This window comes from Pelodiscus sinensis, chromosome 5, assembly GCF_049634645.1.
Source record: "Pelodiscus sinensis isolate JC-2024 chromosome 5, ASM4963464v1, whole genome shotgun sequence".
Taxonomy (NCBI): domain Eukaryota; kingdom Metazoa; phylum Chordata; order Testudines; family Trionychidae; genus Pelodiscus; species Pelodiscus sinensis.
The window spans coordinates 228,711-245,925 of NC_134715.1; the positions used below are offsets into that span (position 1 = coordinate 228,711).

The 17,215-nt window shown below is 42.3% G+C and overlaps 1 protein-coding gene across 3 annotated transcripts in view; it reads left to right on the forward strand.

Annotated features, from left to right (window-relative positions):
• TNKS (tankyrase) overlaps nucleotides 1–17,215 on the forward strand; it is a 127,355-nt gene that overhangs the window by 24,169 nt on the left and 85,971 nt on the right. For all 3 annotated transcript variants that reach the window (XM_075929204.1, XM_075929203.1, XM_075929205.1), the window contains exon 3: nucleotides 5,094–5,189. In XM_075929204.1, the coding sequence (XP_075785319.1) occupies nucleotides 5,094–5,189 (96 nt within the window). The remainder of the gene's footprint in view (nucleotides 1–5,093; nucleotides 5,190–17,215) is intronic.

The window sequence follows — 17,215 nt, forward strand, 5'->3', positions numbered from 1 at the left end:
TTGCCTAGGTTGGGGCATGTGGTGCCAGCTTGGCAGAAATGCCGATTGCAAATAGTAGTTGTTGATGCTTCACAGTTCTCAGCATCAAGGCATTGTGGTAGAATGAGCATAGCGTGGGAATTCAATTGTCCTCGTCTCTGTCACTAGGTCACATTGTGGCCTTAGGCTCTTTAGTATGGGCTGCAGGCTATAAATAGCTTCACCTTAAATTGATGATAAAGTGGGAGTGAAAACAATATTATGTTGACGAAAGTCTGCATGTGAACAGACCCGTAGAGATTCTCTTTCACCAAATTAGAAGACTACTTCCATTTTTGTTTTAATATGTTAGGAAAGCTTTTATTGTGTCCTGCCAGGGAAAATTTGGAAGGGTAAGAATACTCTGTTTAAATGTGAAACTATTTACTCAGTGTTTTTAAATTATAGATAACTTTTGACAGCCAAATGATCAAGTTCAATAGTTTTGAACTGTAAGGTTAAACTATCAAAATAACCATGCCAAGTGGCATTAGGTCAAGTGCGTAAGACACATCTACGCTTACAAGCTTACAGGAGTACCGTTGCCACTGTAAGAGCACTCCTGTAGATGTGGTAGGCTGATGGGAGAGAGTTGTACCATAGACATAATAAAATGAGCTTTGTAAGTGGTGGTAGTTATGTCAGAGGAAAAGCATCTCCACTGACATTACGCTGTACACACAAGCACTTCTGCAGGCTACAGATATGTTGCCCAGTGGTGTGTTTTTTACATCCCTGAGTGACAGTAATTTTGCTGACATAAGTGCTAGTGTAGACATAGCCTTAATTTTAGGGTTCATGCTGGTGTTTCAAGTTGGGAGTAATCTGATACACTTAACAGTTGTAGTTCATGCTCTTGAAACCTTTGGGGAGGGGAGAAGGAGAGAATCACACCTTTCTGTAAATTATCTGTTGAACTGAATGCTGTAGTAAGACAGTACAGTAAAAGAAACTTCTTATGTGTCATGTGAAGAAATGAGGCATCGGTGAAGACCAGGAATTTGTGTAGGTTATGACGATGAATGCAGTTGAATTCTATGTTAAGCTTTTGGATAGCATGGCTTTATTTTATAGTTAAGTTTGTGGAGTTTTGATTTCCTCATATTTTATTTAAAGGATCAGTTGAAAGAAAGTTGCTTGGACTGGTTTTACAAAAGCTTTTGGAAAAGGCCTAATAGCTAGGTCATATTGTTTATATTTATTGTATTTTGACTTCCAGACTTTTAAGAATGTTTGAATTAAATACAGACTTGAAAGGGGTTATTGTCTAGTGCTGTTTCTGTATTGTGAGGCTACAGAATGGGATTTCTCTCAGTAGTGATTCTGCATTATGATGCCATCTGTAATTGTGTGATTGCATACTATTTTCCCCCCTGAGCACCTCCACCTCTGCACACTACGAGACCTGCTCTGGGAATAAATCAGGTTGTGTAGTGGAAAATGCAATTGTCTGCAGGACCCCTGTTTTGTGTTGCTGAATTTGGAGGGGGTGTGGTGAATGAAATAGAAGATTACAGGAGGAGAAAAGATGCTCTTCATGATTAAGGCACCAGAGGGAGAAACATGCATTGTCAGTGGGTTTTGCAGATGTCTGCTGGTGAAAGAGAGACTAGGAAATGTTGTATTCCATTCCAGGTTCTAGAAGGGAGAGTAGACTCCAGTGGTCACAGACCCTTCTGCCTCACTCTGTTCCAGTCTCCCCATCTAGTCCGTCCTAATCTCCATACACTCACCTCACTCTGCCTCCCCAACAACTCTCCTCATTTCAGTTCCAGTCTCCTTTCCCTGTCAGCCCTGTTTTCCCACTGCAGTTTTCCTATCAGATTTCCAGTCACTTCCCACTTCCCCCTTCCATTAACCCTGACTACCAGTCTCTCTTTCTGGAGTCCTTATTTAGTCTTGGTCATGCACCCCTTTTAACCCCTTTCCAATCTCAACCCCCCCCCCCCCAAGCTCCTTGTCTGTCTTCTTGCCTAGCATGTTCAGTCCCCAGTCTCCAACCTCTTCATCTGATTCCCCTCACCCCCCACCCCGTCCTATTCTATCCCTTCTCTGGTCCAGCTCCCAGTCTCAGTACCCTTCACTGGCTCTTCGTACCAGTCTTTTCCCTTCCCCAAGTTCAGGTCTTGTTTCCTCTGCATCTGAGAGGGGTTGTTTTTTCCTTTTGCCGGGCCTATTGGGGTGAACATTAGCAATGCAGACTGTATCCTTTTTCTCTGTTTTTTTTTTTTTTTTTTTTGGCCGTTGCAACCAGGATCAGCGGTTGCAGGAAATTCTAACAAGTTTCTGCTGACCGTATGCTATTTAAAGGCTCACAATGTGGCCAAATTTTGAGTTTCCTGCCCAGAACAGCAAAAGGCACATCTGACACCAGGATCCATCTCCTCCTCCCACTTTTCAGGTACCTGTTCTTCTTCAAGTGGCCCCGTGGGTGCTCTACTCTAGGTGTCGGGTCCCAAGATTTCTCATAGCTGTGTTCCACCAGCTCGCGCATGCATGCTTCCCCAGCGAGGCGTTCGCACCTTTGATCAACTGCACATGAGCCGGCAACTGTCAGTTCCTCTCAACTGCCTCAGGTTGTGGTCGGAGCTCCCTGAGTATTTCTCTTCAAAATGTTTTCAGTCAGTTTTTGCATTTGTAAATAGTTAAATTTGTTAGTATTAGTCGTGTTCCTGCTAGTTTGTTCTCCTGTTCATAAGAAAGTTTAAAAAAAAAAAAGAAGAAAAAAGAAGTTTTTTTCCTCAAGCCACTTCTCTTAATGCTCTGCGCAAAGCGCTAAAAGTGAAATTGACAAGGCTTCACATGGGGCTTATACAGGCATTTATTCTGTATTAGTTTTGAAAATGCCTGGATCGACTGGTTTTAAAAAGTGTTTGGCATGCCGTGAGCCCATGCCAACGGCTGACGGCCATGGCACCTGCATTAGGTGCCTGGGGGAAGCTCATGTCCCTGAGAAGTGCTCTCACTGTAGAAAATTGACATCGAGAGCCTGGAGGGAGCTGGAGATGAAGATAAGAATGCTGATGTTCGGGAAGGCGTGGCAGCCTGACCCTATCCCTCCCACAGCCACAAAAGCCCCCGAACAAAAGCGCAGGGCGGCTTCCCCAGGACCAGCCGGCTCAAAGCGATCTAAGCTATCCCCAGTGCGATCCCTCCCTTCAGCAGCTGCAACGGCTTCAGTGGCGTCCAAAATGACCCCCGGGGGGTCTGGACAATCTGCCGGGGCAGCCATCAGAGAGCCCCCACCGCCGAGAGCGGCTTCGGCGCCGGCATCGGGAGCGGCGCCGCAGCTAGCCGGCAAGTCTGCACTGACCAGCCGCTCTGCACCAGCTTCAGCGGAACCGGCTATAACAGCGCCTGCCTTACCGGCCCCGCTTGTGGCGGCACCGTCTCCTTTGGCACCGGGCTCCGAGGCAGAAGGTCTTGATGCCTCAGCCCCGGCACCACTGCTGACTCTGGCACCGGACACTCTGCTGGCACCGACATCAGCGCAGCAACAGCTGCTTTCCCCGGCACCGCTCCACTGCCATGCGGTGCCTGGCTCTCCTGTGGCTGTTAGGGCGGAAGACACCTCCCTACATAGAAGGGCGTTATCAAAGACTCATTATAGAGACAGAACCCTATCTCCAGATATTTCACCGCGAAGGTACGGTGCTTTGATGTCATTCTTTGAAACAACAGGTGAACTACTTTTGTTGAAACTTTCATCCAAGAGTGAGACAGTTGCTTGGCATAGGAAATGTCAGGCTCAATTATTAAAGTTTAGCAAAGTTATAAGCAACCAATGCCAGGATTATCTTACACCCATATGTCAGGAGCACCTTCAGTATAGGTGAAGCTCTGATCTCAGTCTGTTATAAAGCAGTGTTTGAAGAATCTCTCACTGGTTATATATAATAATTATTGACTGGCTAGTTTTGTGTTGGATCAGTTAATCTTCTTTTTCTGGAATGCTGTCAGTTAAACATTTAGGGTTTTATCAGTTACAAGATTAAATACTTCACAATATTTTTTCATCCTGAATCCATGGTAGTTCTGCTGCTTCATGACAAGCATTGTTGCTTGAGCTGCATCGACATCTGTTTTTCTTCTTACCTATAGCGTCTTTGAGACTGATTCTTCACTGTCTTGGACCCTCTACTGTCATTCACAACTTTGTAAAGTAGGTCAAAATGGTCATTCAGAATTGGTGGCATTTACTTACGTTGCACAGTATGGAGGGCAGTGGACATTTGGGCTCCTGACATTTAATATTTGATGTAGAGGAGTGGACTTCATTATTGGCCATTTAATTTTTTAGGAAATGTTTTGGTCTTGAAAGTAAAAGGTCTGAACTGGTATTATTGCAGAGATATTTCTGCTTATGGTATCTTAAGTGTGGAATATCCATTTCCAGTTTCTTTTAAAGGTTCTTATACATGGCAATTCTCTATAGAAATATCCTACATGCCATATGGTTGTCTACTGCTCTCTGCTTCAAATGTTTTTATGTAATTGAATTTCTTTTTGTTATGGTGGAAAAAATATTGTGGAGGGTAATAACTTCTGAGCATCCACACTGCAGGGTACCAGAATAGCTCAGATAACCTATTTATTATATTTCCTGGACACACATATTGTGGTAAGGTTTTTCTGTAAGTGGTGAGCCACTAAAAGCCTTGAGCATTACTACTGTTCAGAAACAGAAGGATCTGGATATTCAGCAGTAAAAGGAGCAGCAGCAGCAGCAACAGAGGTAGTAAAGACCGAGCAGGTTCCACTGTTAGTGTATTTCATAGTATGAGTCAGTATGTACACAGCTTCCTAGATAGCTGCCTGCAGGAGGGAACCAAAACTGTGTATTGAAAATTATTCATGTTTCATGATTATGATGCTGAGTCATGTGATCTTTACTGTACCTTAAGTTGCCAACTTAGCTGTGCCGAAAAGAGGATCCTTTGCTGCAGTGTATCATAAAAAAAAAAGAGAGGGTGTTGTGCAATGTGTGTATGCCTACACCATGACGAGGAGACCCTTACCAGTAAATAATCTGTGTATCCCTGAGGTAACATATTGTTTCTGCTTTCCCTGCACAGTGCTGCTGCAGCACGGAGCTGATCCAAACATTCGGAACACTGATGGAAAATCAGCATTGGATCTGGCAGATCCTTCAGCAAAAGCTGTACTCACAGGTAGGAGAGAGAAGTTTCTGTTGAATTGTCTTCCATAGTTCATTATGTATATATATTGTTTCAGCCTGTTAAACCCTGACTGCCTTTCATTTTTCTTTAACATAAAAGCAGTAAAAATGTACATGTCATTATCAGATTAATTTCTGAGTTGATGTAGCTGTCATTAACTGCCATGCTTACAAAGGGTTGAATTGCTTATTTCATTTGAGATGATTATAGCATTAGAAAACACCATTCGTTATTCACTGCATTTTTATCGCTAGCCTTCATATAGGTTGAATTGCAGCCTCCACTCCCTGCAAAAAAAAAAAAAAAAAAAAAGGTCATTTACTCAACAGTGAAGATCTTAAAACAGTCAAGGACATTTGTATTACTATAATAATAGCTGTGATCAGAAAGGTAACTTGCTACTTTATAGCTTAAATCAATATTTGCTATAGATTTGTGTATTGCTCTTCCTCATCATTAGCCATTTAGGTATAAAAGTGATGGGTGACACACTGACTTCTTTTTGTTTACTATTAGCCATTAAAGAATACTTTGCACATTTGTTTTTTACTAAAGTCATGTTATTTTTATGCACCTGTATTTTTATATATATTATTAATTATTTTAAAATATCAATGTTCTATAAAATTAGAATTCTATAAATGAATTAATATGTCCAAAGTTTGCTTGCATTTTGTGCTGCTTTTGTTTTGAGTGAGTTTTGGAAATACAAGTTTAAAAGGAGATAAATGTGGCTATAAAAACATAATTGGTCTGGGGATGAGATTCAGCAGTTGACTATCATTGTCAACAACTAGACATTTTCTTCTAGTGTTGTATTTGTCTTTGCCCCCTTTTGTATTGACCAGTTAATTTGTATTTGATATGCAAATACAAATCCCATATCTTCCTCTACACATTGATATTTAAGAAGGGCAAATAGGTCTCCCACCACATTTGGTCAGAAAACCCTTTCCCCGTTTCCTTTTTTTCCCTCCAGTGTACTATTATATGTTATCTCAGGCCACGTCTCCACTTACTGGAGGATCAACACTTTTTTGATCAATCCTTCAGGGTTGGATTTAGTGGGTCTAGTTTTTCCCGTTGATCCCCCCGCCGCCCCGCTGTGGGGCCGCTCCAGTGGGTCGAGGCAAGGTAAGTCAACTTCAGCTACGAAATTCACGTAGCTGGAGTTACGTATCTTGCATAGATTTTTATCTGCCAGTGTAGACTTGGCCTCAGGTTCTGGAGTTTGTGGAAGAAGCTCTTTAAACACATGATTTAGTTTAATTACTCTTGTTTGAAATTTAAAGAAACTCCTGCAGTGTTAATGTTAACTGTGCTAATCACGTTAATCTGATTTTTGTCACTTAATAGAAGGCAAGGTAGTAAAGACACTACATAGAGGTAGGATATTTATGGAAATCAAGGCAACTTTAAAATAAACTATCTAGGATGGAATTAATGGGAATGGAAAATTTAATTACAAGCAACATTGACAATTTTTAGTTTTGGGGCCACTGATTCATGTCAGGTTTTCTGGCTCTCCCTACAGCCTATTCAGGTGTCAGCAGTAAATTTTGGAAGAGCTCTTGCACATGGCTCATATCCATTTCAAGTAAATGAGGATCTTTTTACATATTTCAGGGAGCACTGGATCAGATCAATGTGTGCCTTTGGCAAAAAGAGAATAGTCTGTAGCAAGTGAGCCTGGACTGGAAGTGGCGTTTTGGAAGGCTGCAGACTCTTCCTGGAGTAAACATTGTTTGCAAAATGGAGCGTACAGTTCTCCCTTTTCTCTTAGCACATGATTGCCCAATTGTTGTAGTACTGAGGGGTACCTTGACAAATTGATGGAAACGAAAGGCCTTCACCAAAGCCGCACATAAACTTCAAATTTACATGGAACCAAATTTGCTTGTACTCTTCCTTTTTAGATTTATAACACAGTTTTTGTTTACTCTCACTAATGGTGAGAGCTTGCAGTTCCTTGGTTTTGTCCTAAGGGTGGCTCTTGGCTACATTTTAGCCTTTAGATTATATATTATGCTTCTGTGATCCTCCTTGTACACTGGAAACACATTGTACTTTCAGCTGGGATACAACAAACTTAATAGGGTTAAAAAGGGTGTAGGTAAATTAGAATTTCTTTATTAATGACTTAGTTTTGTGGCAGTTATTCATCTGCATATACTCTCTGTTAAGCTTCTGCTTTCCCATGTATTTCCAGCGTGTCACATCTTATGGGGCTCTCCTCTGACTTAAAGGGATTTGACAGAAAAGTTTAGTGGCTTGAGTTTCACAATAGCTTTTGGCAGTGACAGCCCACCTGAGATCAGATATTACAGTATTTTAGAAGGTATTGCTTAGTCAGAGGAGTACTAGGTTACACTTCATTTACATTTTCATTTGTATGTTGCATGATGGAAATTTTGGAGGGGCTCAGTGTTGATCTACTCTGCTTCTATTAAAGGCAATGGCAAAAGTCCTTCCTGACTTTAATGGGAGCAGAGTTAGACCATTTGTATTTGAAAACTCACCCAAACCTTCATTATGCCTGTACCTTTAGAGAACTCACTTATTAAAGCAATGTTGATTTATTGCTGCTGTTCATGTAGTGTTTAAGTATCCATGCGTGAAATATGGTCACTGCTGCATAGTCTATGGAACATTGAGATTCCTCTTGCAAGCTCATTTAGTTGCCCAATGAGTTTTATGCATTGATACATGCTTTGGGAATAAACTTTAGCAGTGAACTTTTTGTGAATTACAAATTAGAGAGAGAAAGTGAACGGAGAAGTTATCAATAACTGGCTAAGTCATAAAAGAAATGTTTTAGCCAGATTTATGAAAGAAGAAAAACCTTACATTTGCTCAGTCATGGGAGTCGCTCATACTTTCTTTCCATGTAATATTAGGCAATTGTCACATCCACAGTGGTTCCAGTTTTTTCATCTCCCACGTGGGGGGAAAGGTATATCGTGTGAGGACTTCAGGATTGACTTCCAGCTTCTCCTCTTCTACATTTTCTTAAAATTAATTTTTATACAAAGAAGATAAAATGCAAATGAGGGACTAGTTTTATGATGGAAATGACATTCTAAAGTTTGTTCTAAAATTGAAACAGCCTAAACAGTTGAATTTCTCTAACAGCAATTAAGTAAGCAACTGGGTTAAGCTTCCTGAAATTAATTTTTATATTCATTGAGAGGAGAGGAAATTGTGTGGTGATATTTGCACTCAGAAACAAGGTTCCTTCTTTCGGCAAAGTAATCAAGTCATCCCTGCAGTGATATAAGCATTTCATTCCAGTGGTTAGTTACCTTTAATTTTTTAAACTCCTATGCTTTTCTTTGCAAAGTACAAGTGTCTCTAACAGTTCCATGAGGCTAACTGAAGAAGGGTTTTTATCACTTTGACAGGGTATATCTATCCTGCATCAGTCCCAAAAAGGTTACTGGTGGTTGGCAGGCTGAGGAAGCCCTGCCCCTCTGTCTCTGCTGGACATGCTCAGCCTGGAGGTGGAGTATAATAGGAAGTAGCTCAACACAGACTGGGTAGGTTGCTGAAAGGGCAGCACACACTTGAGGACCCACAAGACCTGGGGAAACCATGGAGCGTTGCCGAGAGAGAAAAAGTAGGTGGAAGCTCAGAGGGATTAGATTTTTCTTTGGTGAGTGAACTGAGGAATCACTCATCCTGACTCGGTTAACATCCCCACACACCAAGGGTCCTGAGCTGGGACTTGGAGGAGCAGGAACAGTCTAAATCTTCCTACCGTGGGTGCCAAAATCCCCAAGTAGTGATTAACTCTTTGGGACAAGGGATGTCTCTGAACTTGTACAGCTCCTAGCACATTCGGCCCTAATAGGATTTCTGGGACATGTAATAGTAATGCAATAAGTAAAAGCCTCTAATTATTGCATTGTTCTACTTGTTTCCATTTTAAATATGAATGTTTTTATTTTTCATGTATGCTGTGCCATATAATTAACTGAGAAAATTAACTGTTTATTTTAAAGTTGTTGGTATTATGAGCTTCATTTCTTCCACTCCTACTGCTTGCTGTTCTGAGATGTTTCTTATGTATGAATTGACCATCAGTGTATTTGTCAACTTCCAAAGCTATTAATGGGAGTTAAATATGCAATGAGTGGAAAATATATTCTTTGGTAGATTAAGATACAGTTAACCTAGAAATGAAAAGCTCAGATCTGAATGCTTTAGACTGTCCCCAAATAAAAGGAGTCACTTTAAGGAAAACTAATTTCTTGTTCATTCATTGAATCCACTTTCCAAATTAGAAGAAGGGCCGTGATCTTCCTACTTATGAAAATAAAAATACCACTTTTCTTTTTAAAAAAAGTGTTGCTCAAATCATATATTCAGTTTTTATCACCCTCCAGTATTTTTAAAAAAGATGTTAGGGACAGGTAGGTTGGTGGTAGTGGAGCTGGGCTAATGCTACAAAAAAGTGTTAATGAGAATTTATATGATTAAGCCTTCCATTTATTTTGGTATTTGATCCCCTTTTTTTTTTTAGTTTTCTCTGAACAGTCATAGGAGTGATTTTTTGTTTTGTTTCAAAGAATGTACATAAATATTCATATGAAGTTTTTGTTCAGCCATTCTGAAAACATCTTTCATTCTTCGATTTATGAATCTTTGTAACTCAGGCAGCAGAACCAATGAGGATCACACATAGCTTATAGGCTGAGAGGTGTTTACATAAAAAGTACACATTTGTACACTAAGGATGTAAAATGTTTACTTGAGTTAATCAGTTAAACTTTATGCTCCAGCCCTAACTGGTTAACCATAACCAGTAAGCCTTATCTGTTAAGGGTTAACCATTCACATCACTATTGTACCCAGGTCCCATTAATGGATAATTTATTAGAAAAAAGAGCATGGACTTTGCAGACCGACGCTTGCCCCTGGGTAAGGAGCTATGCTTTGGGGCTGCAGTTGGTCCCGCAAGTGGGCATACGGACTAAGGATTGCTGATACGCCGGAAAGGGGAGAATGGTGGGGGCAATGCCAGATGGCAGTGACCTAAAGGAGATGTAGACCAAGGAAGAGAAATGGATCCAGAACCTGAGGGTGCAGACAAGGAGAGCTGAACAACAATGGACGAGACGCCAATCAAGACGTGGTTCTCTCAGTGGACAGAGCTAATTCCCGGTGTGACCAGCAGGAAGTGCCACAGCAGTGAGCTTGGCCCCACTACAGACCCATATTGGGGTTACTCCTCCAGCCCTGCTCCGTAAGTGGCCCCATTGATTCTACTCTGCTTGCAGATGCCCTTGAATCCGGTATAGGACCGTCCATTGACACCAGCGTGTATATCACCACTGGGAGAGCAGAGCCGTCCACCTTGGAGACCTTTGCAGTGGTCAGCATCCTGATTAGTCTGGCACCACCGACGCTGGTGGGGGAAAGTCCCAACACTAGTAAGATCATCAGGCAGAAGGGAGCATGTTACCCTGAGCTTTTATCTGGCATGGAGCCCTCTGGTACTAACCACTGAGAAATTGGCCCTGTTGTTGGCCCGAAACTCTTGGCACCAGCCACTGGTAATGAAGGGTACTGCCCCCCATGGTCTCCTCATGTTGATTTGTCCTCCGAGTTGGAGATGGAACCTTGCACCCTTTCACCAGTACTTGTCTGACTTCCCACTTGATCTTGTGTGTGCCCTCCCCCCAGCTCCCTGGCCCAGAGAACAATGGCTGATGCATGTACAATACCTGTTTTGGAATCTGTGGCGTTTTTCCTGACCCTGGGACTGCTTTTCAGCCATTCATACTCAATGTTGTCTGAGAGAAGGGCTCCTCCTCCACACCATGCAGCACTGGACCCGGACTCCAGTAATGTGCCTGGTATCGACGCTCAGGACCTAGGTCTGTGTGTTGTGGTCGGTGCAGAAGAGGAAGGCCTCTTGCCAGTGAAGCATCTTCCTCTCCTCCGCAGAGGTAGATCACTTCAATAGGTTTTTCTCTTTTCACCATAAGTGGGTTCCTTCATCCAGAAGTAACTAGAGCCATCATCCAGAGGGGATGGCTTCCCTGTGTAGACCTCTTTGCAACCAAGCAGAATAGGCAATGCCAGCGGTTTTTCTCACTGCATGGCCATAGCCCAGGCTTTCTCTTGGATGCCATCCTACTCCTGTTCTACGTGTTTTCCCCGCATTCCTTTGTGGGTGTGTGTCCGAAAATCAAGCAAGCCATGTCAAGGTTGATTGGTATGGCCGCACCAACCCGCACATGGGTACGTGGAGTATGGTTCTCAATGGACATGGTCAGAGACTGTTTTATACCTCTCCTCCTGTTCTGTTAATGGTTGGAGTCCTTATGAAGGTCAGGCAGGACAGGGTAAATGTCTTCCTTGTAGCTCCAGCACTGGTTCAGCATGCTCCTGAACCTCTCAGTGACTGCTCCACAGCAGCTACCGCTTAGGCTGGACCTGCTGTCCCAGAACCACGGCAGTATCCTTAAGCCGAACCTGCTGTGCTGCATCTTATAGCTTGGCTATGGCATGGTGAAATGTGCAGCAGCAGCAGTGCTTGGCCAGTGTTCTGCAGGCCCTGTCGGGCAGTACTGAGTCCTGTACCAGAGTGACCTACCTGGCCAAATGGAGGCGGTTCTCCTGATGGGCCTTGGATGAAGGTGTTCAGTCTGAGCTAGCCTCGCTGTATTGAATCCTGGATTATCTTCTGCATCTCAGGCTCCAAGGCTTTGCTGTTCTGCTATGTTGGGAGAATGAGGAACAGGAGGGCGTGGTGGCTGGCCACATATGGATTTTCTTCCTATAACTTATTCCAACTTATTTCCTTTAAAAATAAATATAAGGAGGGGAGATCATTTAATACATTAGACTGTTATATTAGCTCTTTTAAATAATTCTTTTGGAAGCACTCTCAATTCCAGTAGATACTGAAAGGCCATTATTTTCTTCTTTATCTCACAGCCCTTAGTTCGTCAGCATAATATCTGCACTGAAAACAAACATTCTTCGTTCAGATGCAGATAGTTTCCTCTTGTGTGTGAGCAGAGAGAAGGCACAGTGCCTATATGGAAGCAGATGGAAAGAAGAAGCTTGAAAGGAGACTTGGAGATGGCTGGGAATAGCTTTTGGCTACTGCTGTTACTTCTGTATGGTATCCGCACAGTGTGTGTTTCCCGGATAGCTCTTGGGCCTCATTCCTATGCTAAGAATGCAGGTGATAGTATTACAGGTACGACTTAACTGCAGTTCCTGAACCAAGGGGAAGCAGTGTAGCTTCTGGATTTAGGAAGGTAAAGGGTCTCTGAATGTAGTTTCCAGTCCATTGGCAGTGGACAGTGGGGCCACCTTCTCTCTTATTTCACATTGTGCAATAGTGATGATCCCACTGCCACTTCCACAAGCAGGGGCTCATAATATGAGTTACATTTAAAAAAAACAAACCTGTGTTGCAAAATCAAGCATTCAAAAATGAGCAAATGCTATATTGAGGTTCCTGGGTATGCATTATGGCACGTTCTGTATTTACATGGGCTTGCACTCGTTTCCCAACAGAATCCCTGCTTCAGCCTGTGCACGGAATAGGTGCTGCTCATTTAATGAGCTACTCAGTATATTGTTTTCTGCTCATTGTTCAGTGCATGGCTCCAGGTCTTATTTCCTGCGCTCTATTCAAATCCTGTGTTGAATACCAAATTATTAATTTCCTCACTGGATTTTCCAAGTTGCTTATCACTGTAGTAGCTGAGTGCTTCACAAACAATGAAAAAAACAACAAGGAGTCCAATGGCACCTTAAAGACTTACAGTTTTATTATGGGTTTCATGAGTTGCAACTCGCTTCATCAGATGCATGAAGGGGGGAAAAAAGAAACAGTATTAGAGATGGGAGTGTTACATAAGAGCTAATTCTATCAGAGTGGCTGTGGATAAGAAGGTGAAAATACCTAAAGTGGAAAATTACTTATTGTAAGGAGAGACCCATTCCACTCCCTGTTCAGACCCATTCTGAGGGGGTCAAATTTGCACACGAATTCCAGCTCAGCAGTTCCATGTTGCAGCCTGTTTTTGAAGTTTTTTTTGCTTGAGGATAGCAACTTTGTGTGTCCAGGGAGGTTAATGTTCTCCGAGTAGTTTTTGTACTTTACCATTCTTCATTCCTCTATAAAAAGGGGAATAAGAACAACCCAGGAAACTACAGACCGGTCAGTTTAACGTCTGTCCCAGGGAAGATAATGGAGCAGGTAATTAAGGAAATCATATGCAAACACTTGGAAGGTAATAAAGTGATAGGGAATAGCCAGCATGGGTTTGTGAAGAACAAGTCATGCCAAACTAATCTGATAGCTTTCTTTGATAGAATAACGAGCCTTGTGGATAAGGGAGAAGCGGTGGATGTCATATACCTAGACTTTAGTAAGGCATTTGATACGGTCTCGCATGATATTTTTATTGATAAACTAGGCAAATATAACTTAGATAGGGCCACGATAAGGTGGGTGCATAATTGGCTGGATAACCGTAGTCAGAGAGTTGTTGTTAACGGTTCTAAATCCTGCTGGAAAGGGATAACAAGTGGAGTTCCTCAAGGGTCTGTTTTGGGACCCGTACTGTTCAATATCTTCATCAATGATGTAGATATTGGGATAGAGAGTACGCTTATTAAGTTTGCAGATGATACCAAACTGGGTGGGGTTGCGACTTCTTTGGAGGATAGGGACATAATTCAAAATGACCTTAGCAAGTTAGAGAAATGGTCAGAGGTAAACAGGATGAGGTTTAATAAAGAGAAATGCAAAGTGCTCCACTTAGGAAGGAACAATCAGTTCCATACATACAAGATGGGAAGCGACTGTCTAGGAAGGAGCATGGCGGAAAGGGATCTAGGGGTCATAGTGGACCACAAGTTGAATATGAGTCAACAGTGTGATGCTGTTGCAAAAAAAGCAAATATGATTCTAGGTTGTATCAACAGGTGTGTTGTAAAAAACTCGTGAAGTCATTCTGCCGCTCTACTCTGCGCTAGTTAGGCCTCAGCTGGAGTACTGTGTCCAGTTCTGTGCGCCACATTTCAAGAAAGATGTGGAGAAATTGGAAAGGGTGCAGAGAAGAGCGACAAGAATGATTAAAGGTTTAGAGAACATGACCTATGAAGCCAGGCTTCATGAACTGGGCTTGTTTAGTTTGGAAAAAAGAAGATTAAGGGGGGACATGATAGCGGTTTTCAAATATCTAAAAGGGTGTCACAAGGAGGAAGGAGAAAATTTGTTCCTCTTGGTTTCTGAGGACAGGACAAGGAGTAATGGGCTTAAAGTGCAGCAGGGGAGGTTTAGATTGGACATTAGGAAAAAATTCCTAACTGTCAGGGTGGTCAAATATTGGAATAAATTGCCAAGGGAGGTGGTGGAATCTCCCTCTCTGGAGATATTTAAGAACAGGTTGGATAGACATCTGTCAGGGATGGTGTAGACGGAGCTTGGTCCTGCCTTGAGGGCGGGGGGCTGGACTCGATGACCTCTTGAGGTCCCTTCCAGTCCTATTATTCTATGATTCTATGCCTTATTTGTGTCCATTCATTCTGTTGCATAGGCAGTCCAGTTTGTCCAATGTAGATGGCAGAGGGGCATTGCTGGCGCATGATGACATATATCACATTAGTAGATGTGCAGGTGTACAAACCTATTCATCTTTAAGGTGCCACCAGGCTCCTTGTTGTTTTTACTGAAACAGACTAACACGGCTACCTCTGAAACATAAATGAAATTATCTTTAAATACCTGTCTAAGGTAAAGTAGTATTGCCCCCATTTTATAGAAGGCAGAACTGAGGCACAGAGACATTGAATCAAAAGGATTAGCTAACTCTGTGTGCCCAGTCTGGGACATCTGAAGTCTGATTTTGTAGACTTTGCTATATTTTTATAGCCTTTTATGTTAAAAGCGCAACTCCCATTGACTTAATTTGCATTTCAGCACTTCTACAAATCGGGCCCCAGGTTTGTCAAGTTTAGCACAGAGAAAATGAGGATTGCAGTTCATGGCCACTTGCAAAAAGCTTAGTTTTGTGACTTGCCTAAACATCAGAAATTCTGTGGTAGAGCTTGGGATGGACTGGTGTTCTCCTGGGTCACAATGCATAACCCCGTTCTCCTCCTGCAGTCCCTTTGAGCCTTCTTCCGACTTCTGCAGTAAATGGAATAAGGGTCCAGCTGATAATGTCCTCCTTGACCACACTCTCCTGATTGCTTGCTTGAGCACTGTTCATTGCATGCTGTGAATGAGACAGACGTCCTGTGGGGGGAGTCATTAAAATTGTATCAGAAAGCATATGCACAAAAAGCTTGAATTAAGGTGGCCCAGGTAATTTATTTTAGGTTCTGAAGGAGTGTGCTCTGATAGCTACAGACTCTGTGGTCCTATCTATTGGCATGTACACATTCTCTGTTATTCCTGTGCATCTCTTCACTCAGCCTGTTCCCCAGCCTGGCACATCTGCACCTGTGCTTCACCTTATAGATTTGTCAGGCTGCTTCCTTTTCCTTCATGCTGTGTGGGAACCAGTAGGGGGAGCATTGAGAGCACAGCAGCACAGACTCCCAGGACTTCAGCTTGTCCCCCACACACCAGCTGGGAGGAGTAATTGTAGGAAAAATCCTTCTCAGCCCTGAGCAGGAGCATACTTAATATGGATACTCTTAGGAGACTTTATCTTCCAGCTTCTAATGAACCTCTACTATGCATGTGAAAATAGCAGTTTCAATGGCTTTATAACTCAGCCAGATTTGGTTGGATTTCCATAAGGACTGCAAAAGGCACTGGCCCAATTTTTAATCATAATGTTGTGTGTTGCCTTGTAGAAGCCTCAGTATATTACATCAGTACTATTACTTTTTTCAGCCAAACTTGTAATCTCATCAACAAAGATATCAAGTTGGTTTAACCAATAGGGCTTAACACTCTTGTTTTTCAAATGCAGTTTATTTCAGGGAGAACCAATTTGGCACCATTCCTCTGATCAGGGAGAGTAGAATTGCCGCTCTTCTACTAGCAGCTTTTGTTTTAGCAGCACAAATCAGGGTAGCTGAACAATTGGCTGTGGATTTGGATAATATGTTAATACTTATAATACCATACCTTGCTTCATTATGTATGCTGATAACGTTAGCCAGTTTTACTGTGTATAAAAATATATTTATCTACCTGGGTTTGTCCTCCAAGCTTGTAACATGATTCAGATTATCTTTTAACAGTTCTCTCCCTTTTTCCTTGCCTCAGTTCTTTCTTCACTCCAGTTTGGTTTACTCTTCCCTGATTACCCTTTCTTTCTCTCAACTGTCCTCCCTCTCCAGTTCAGAGCAGCAGGCTACCTCTTTTGAGAGCAGTTTTGGCACACCCATCTTAAATTTGTTTCCATCTCCCCCATCTAGTGATTTTGTGAAGAATGAAGAACAGGTCCACCCCTTCCAAACAAGTCAGACAGGGGAGAGAGAGATGGAGAGGAACAAGGAGAGAGAGAAGTGGCACATGGGAGCAGACTTGAGACAAAGTGAAGGTAGAAGGAAGTACTTAGACATTTTGGGCAAACTTTAAAAGGCTGGATACCCAACAGCTGTTTGTTACTCTCAGTAGCAGCTGCTGAGCAATTCTGAAAATCTGCTCACTTCACTGCTATTATCTCTATACAGCTTTAAAACACATTTTGTACATGGGCAATTTCAGGGGTACAGGCTGGCTCAGGGGTAAGTGCTTCTGTAGCTGCCAGGTGTTTGACTCCTATTTGGATAGTAAATACTGCTGTGTTTCAGCCAGACTTCATCAGAAGGAAAGAGGAGCATGCTCTGAACTACTGACTCATGTAATATTTGTTGGTTTCTGTATTTTGTAAAAAAAATATAGAGTAAACCAGGAAAAGAAACCTAGGGGGAATATAGAGAAATTGTGCCTTCCTCCTGCTGACTGGTGATACATTGTAAATCCCATCCAAATTAATGTAAAGGGCCAGTGCAGTTTTGGCCAGCATATCTAGGGCATCACTTCG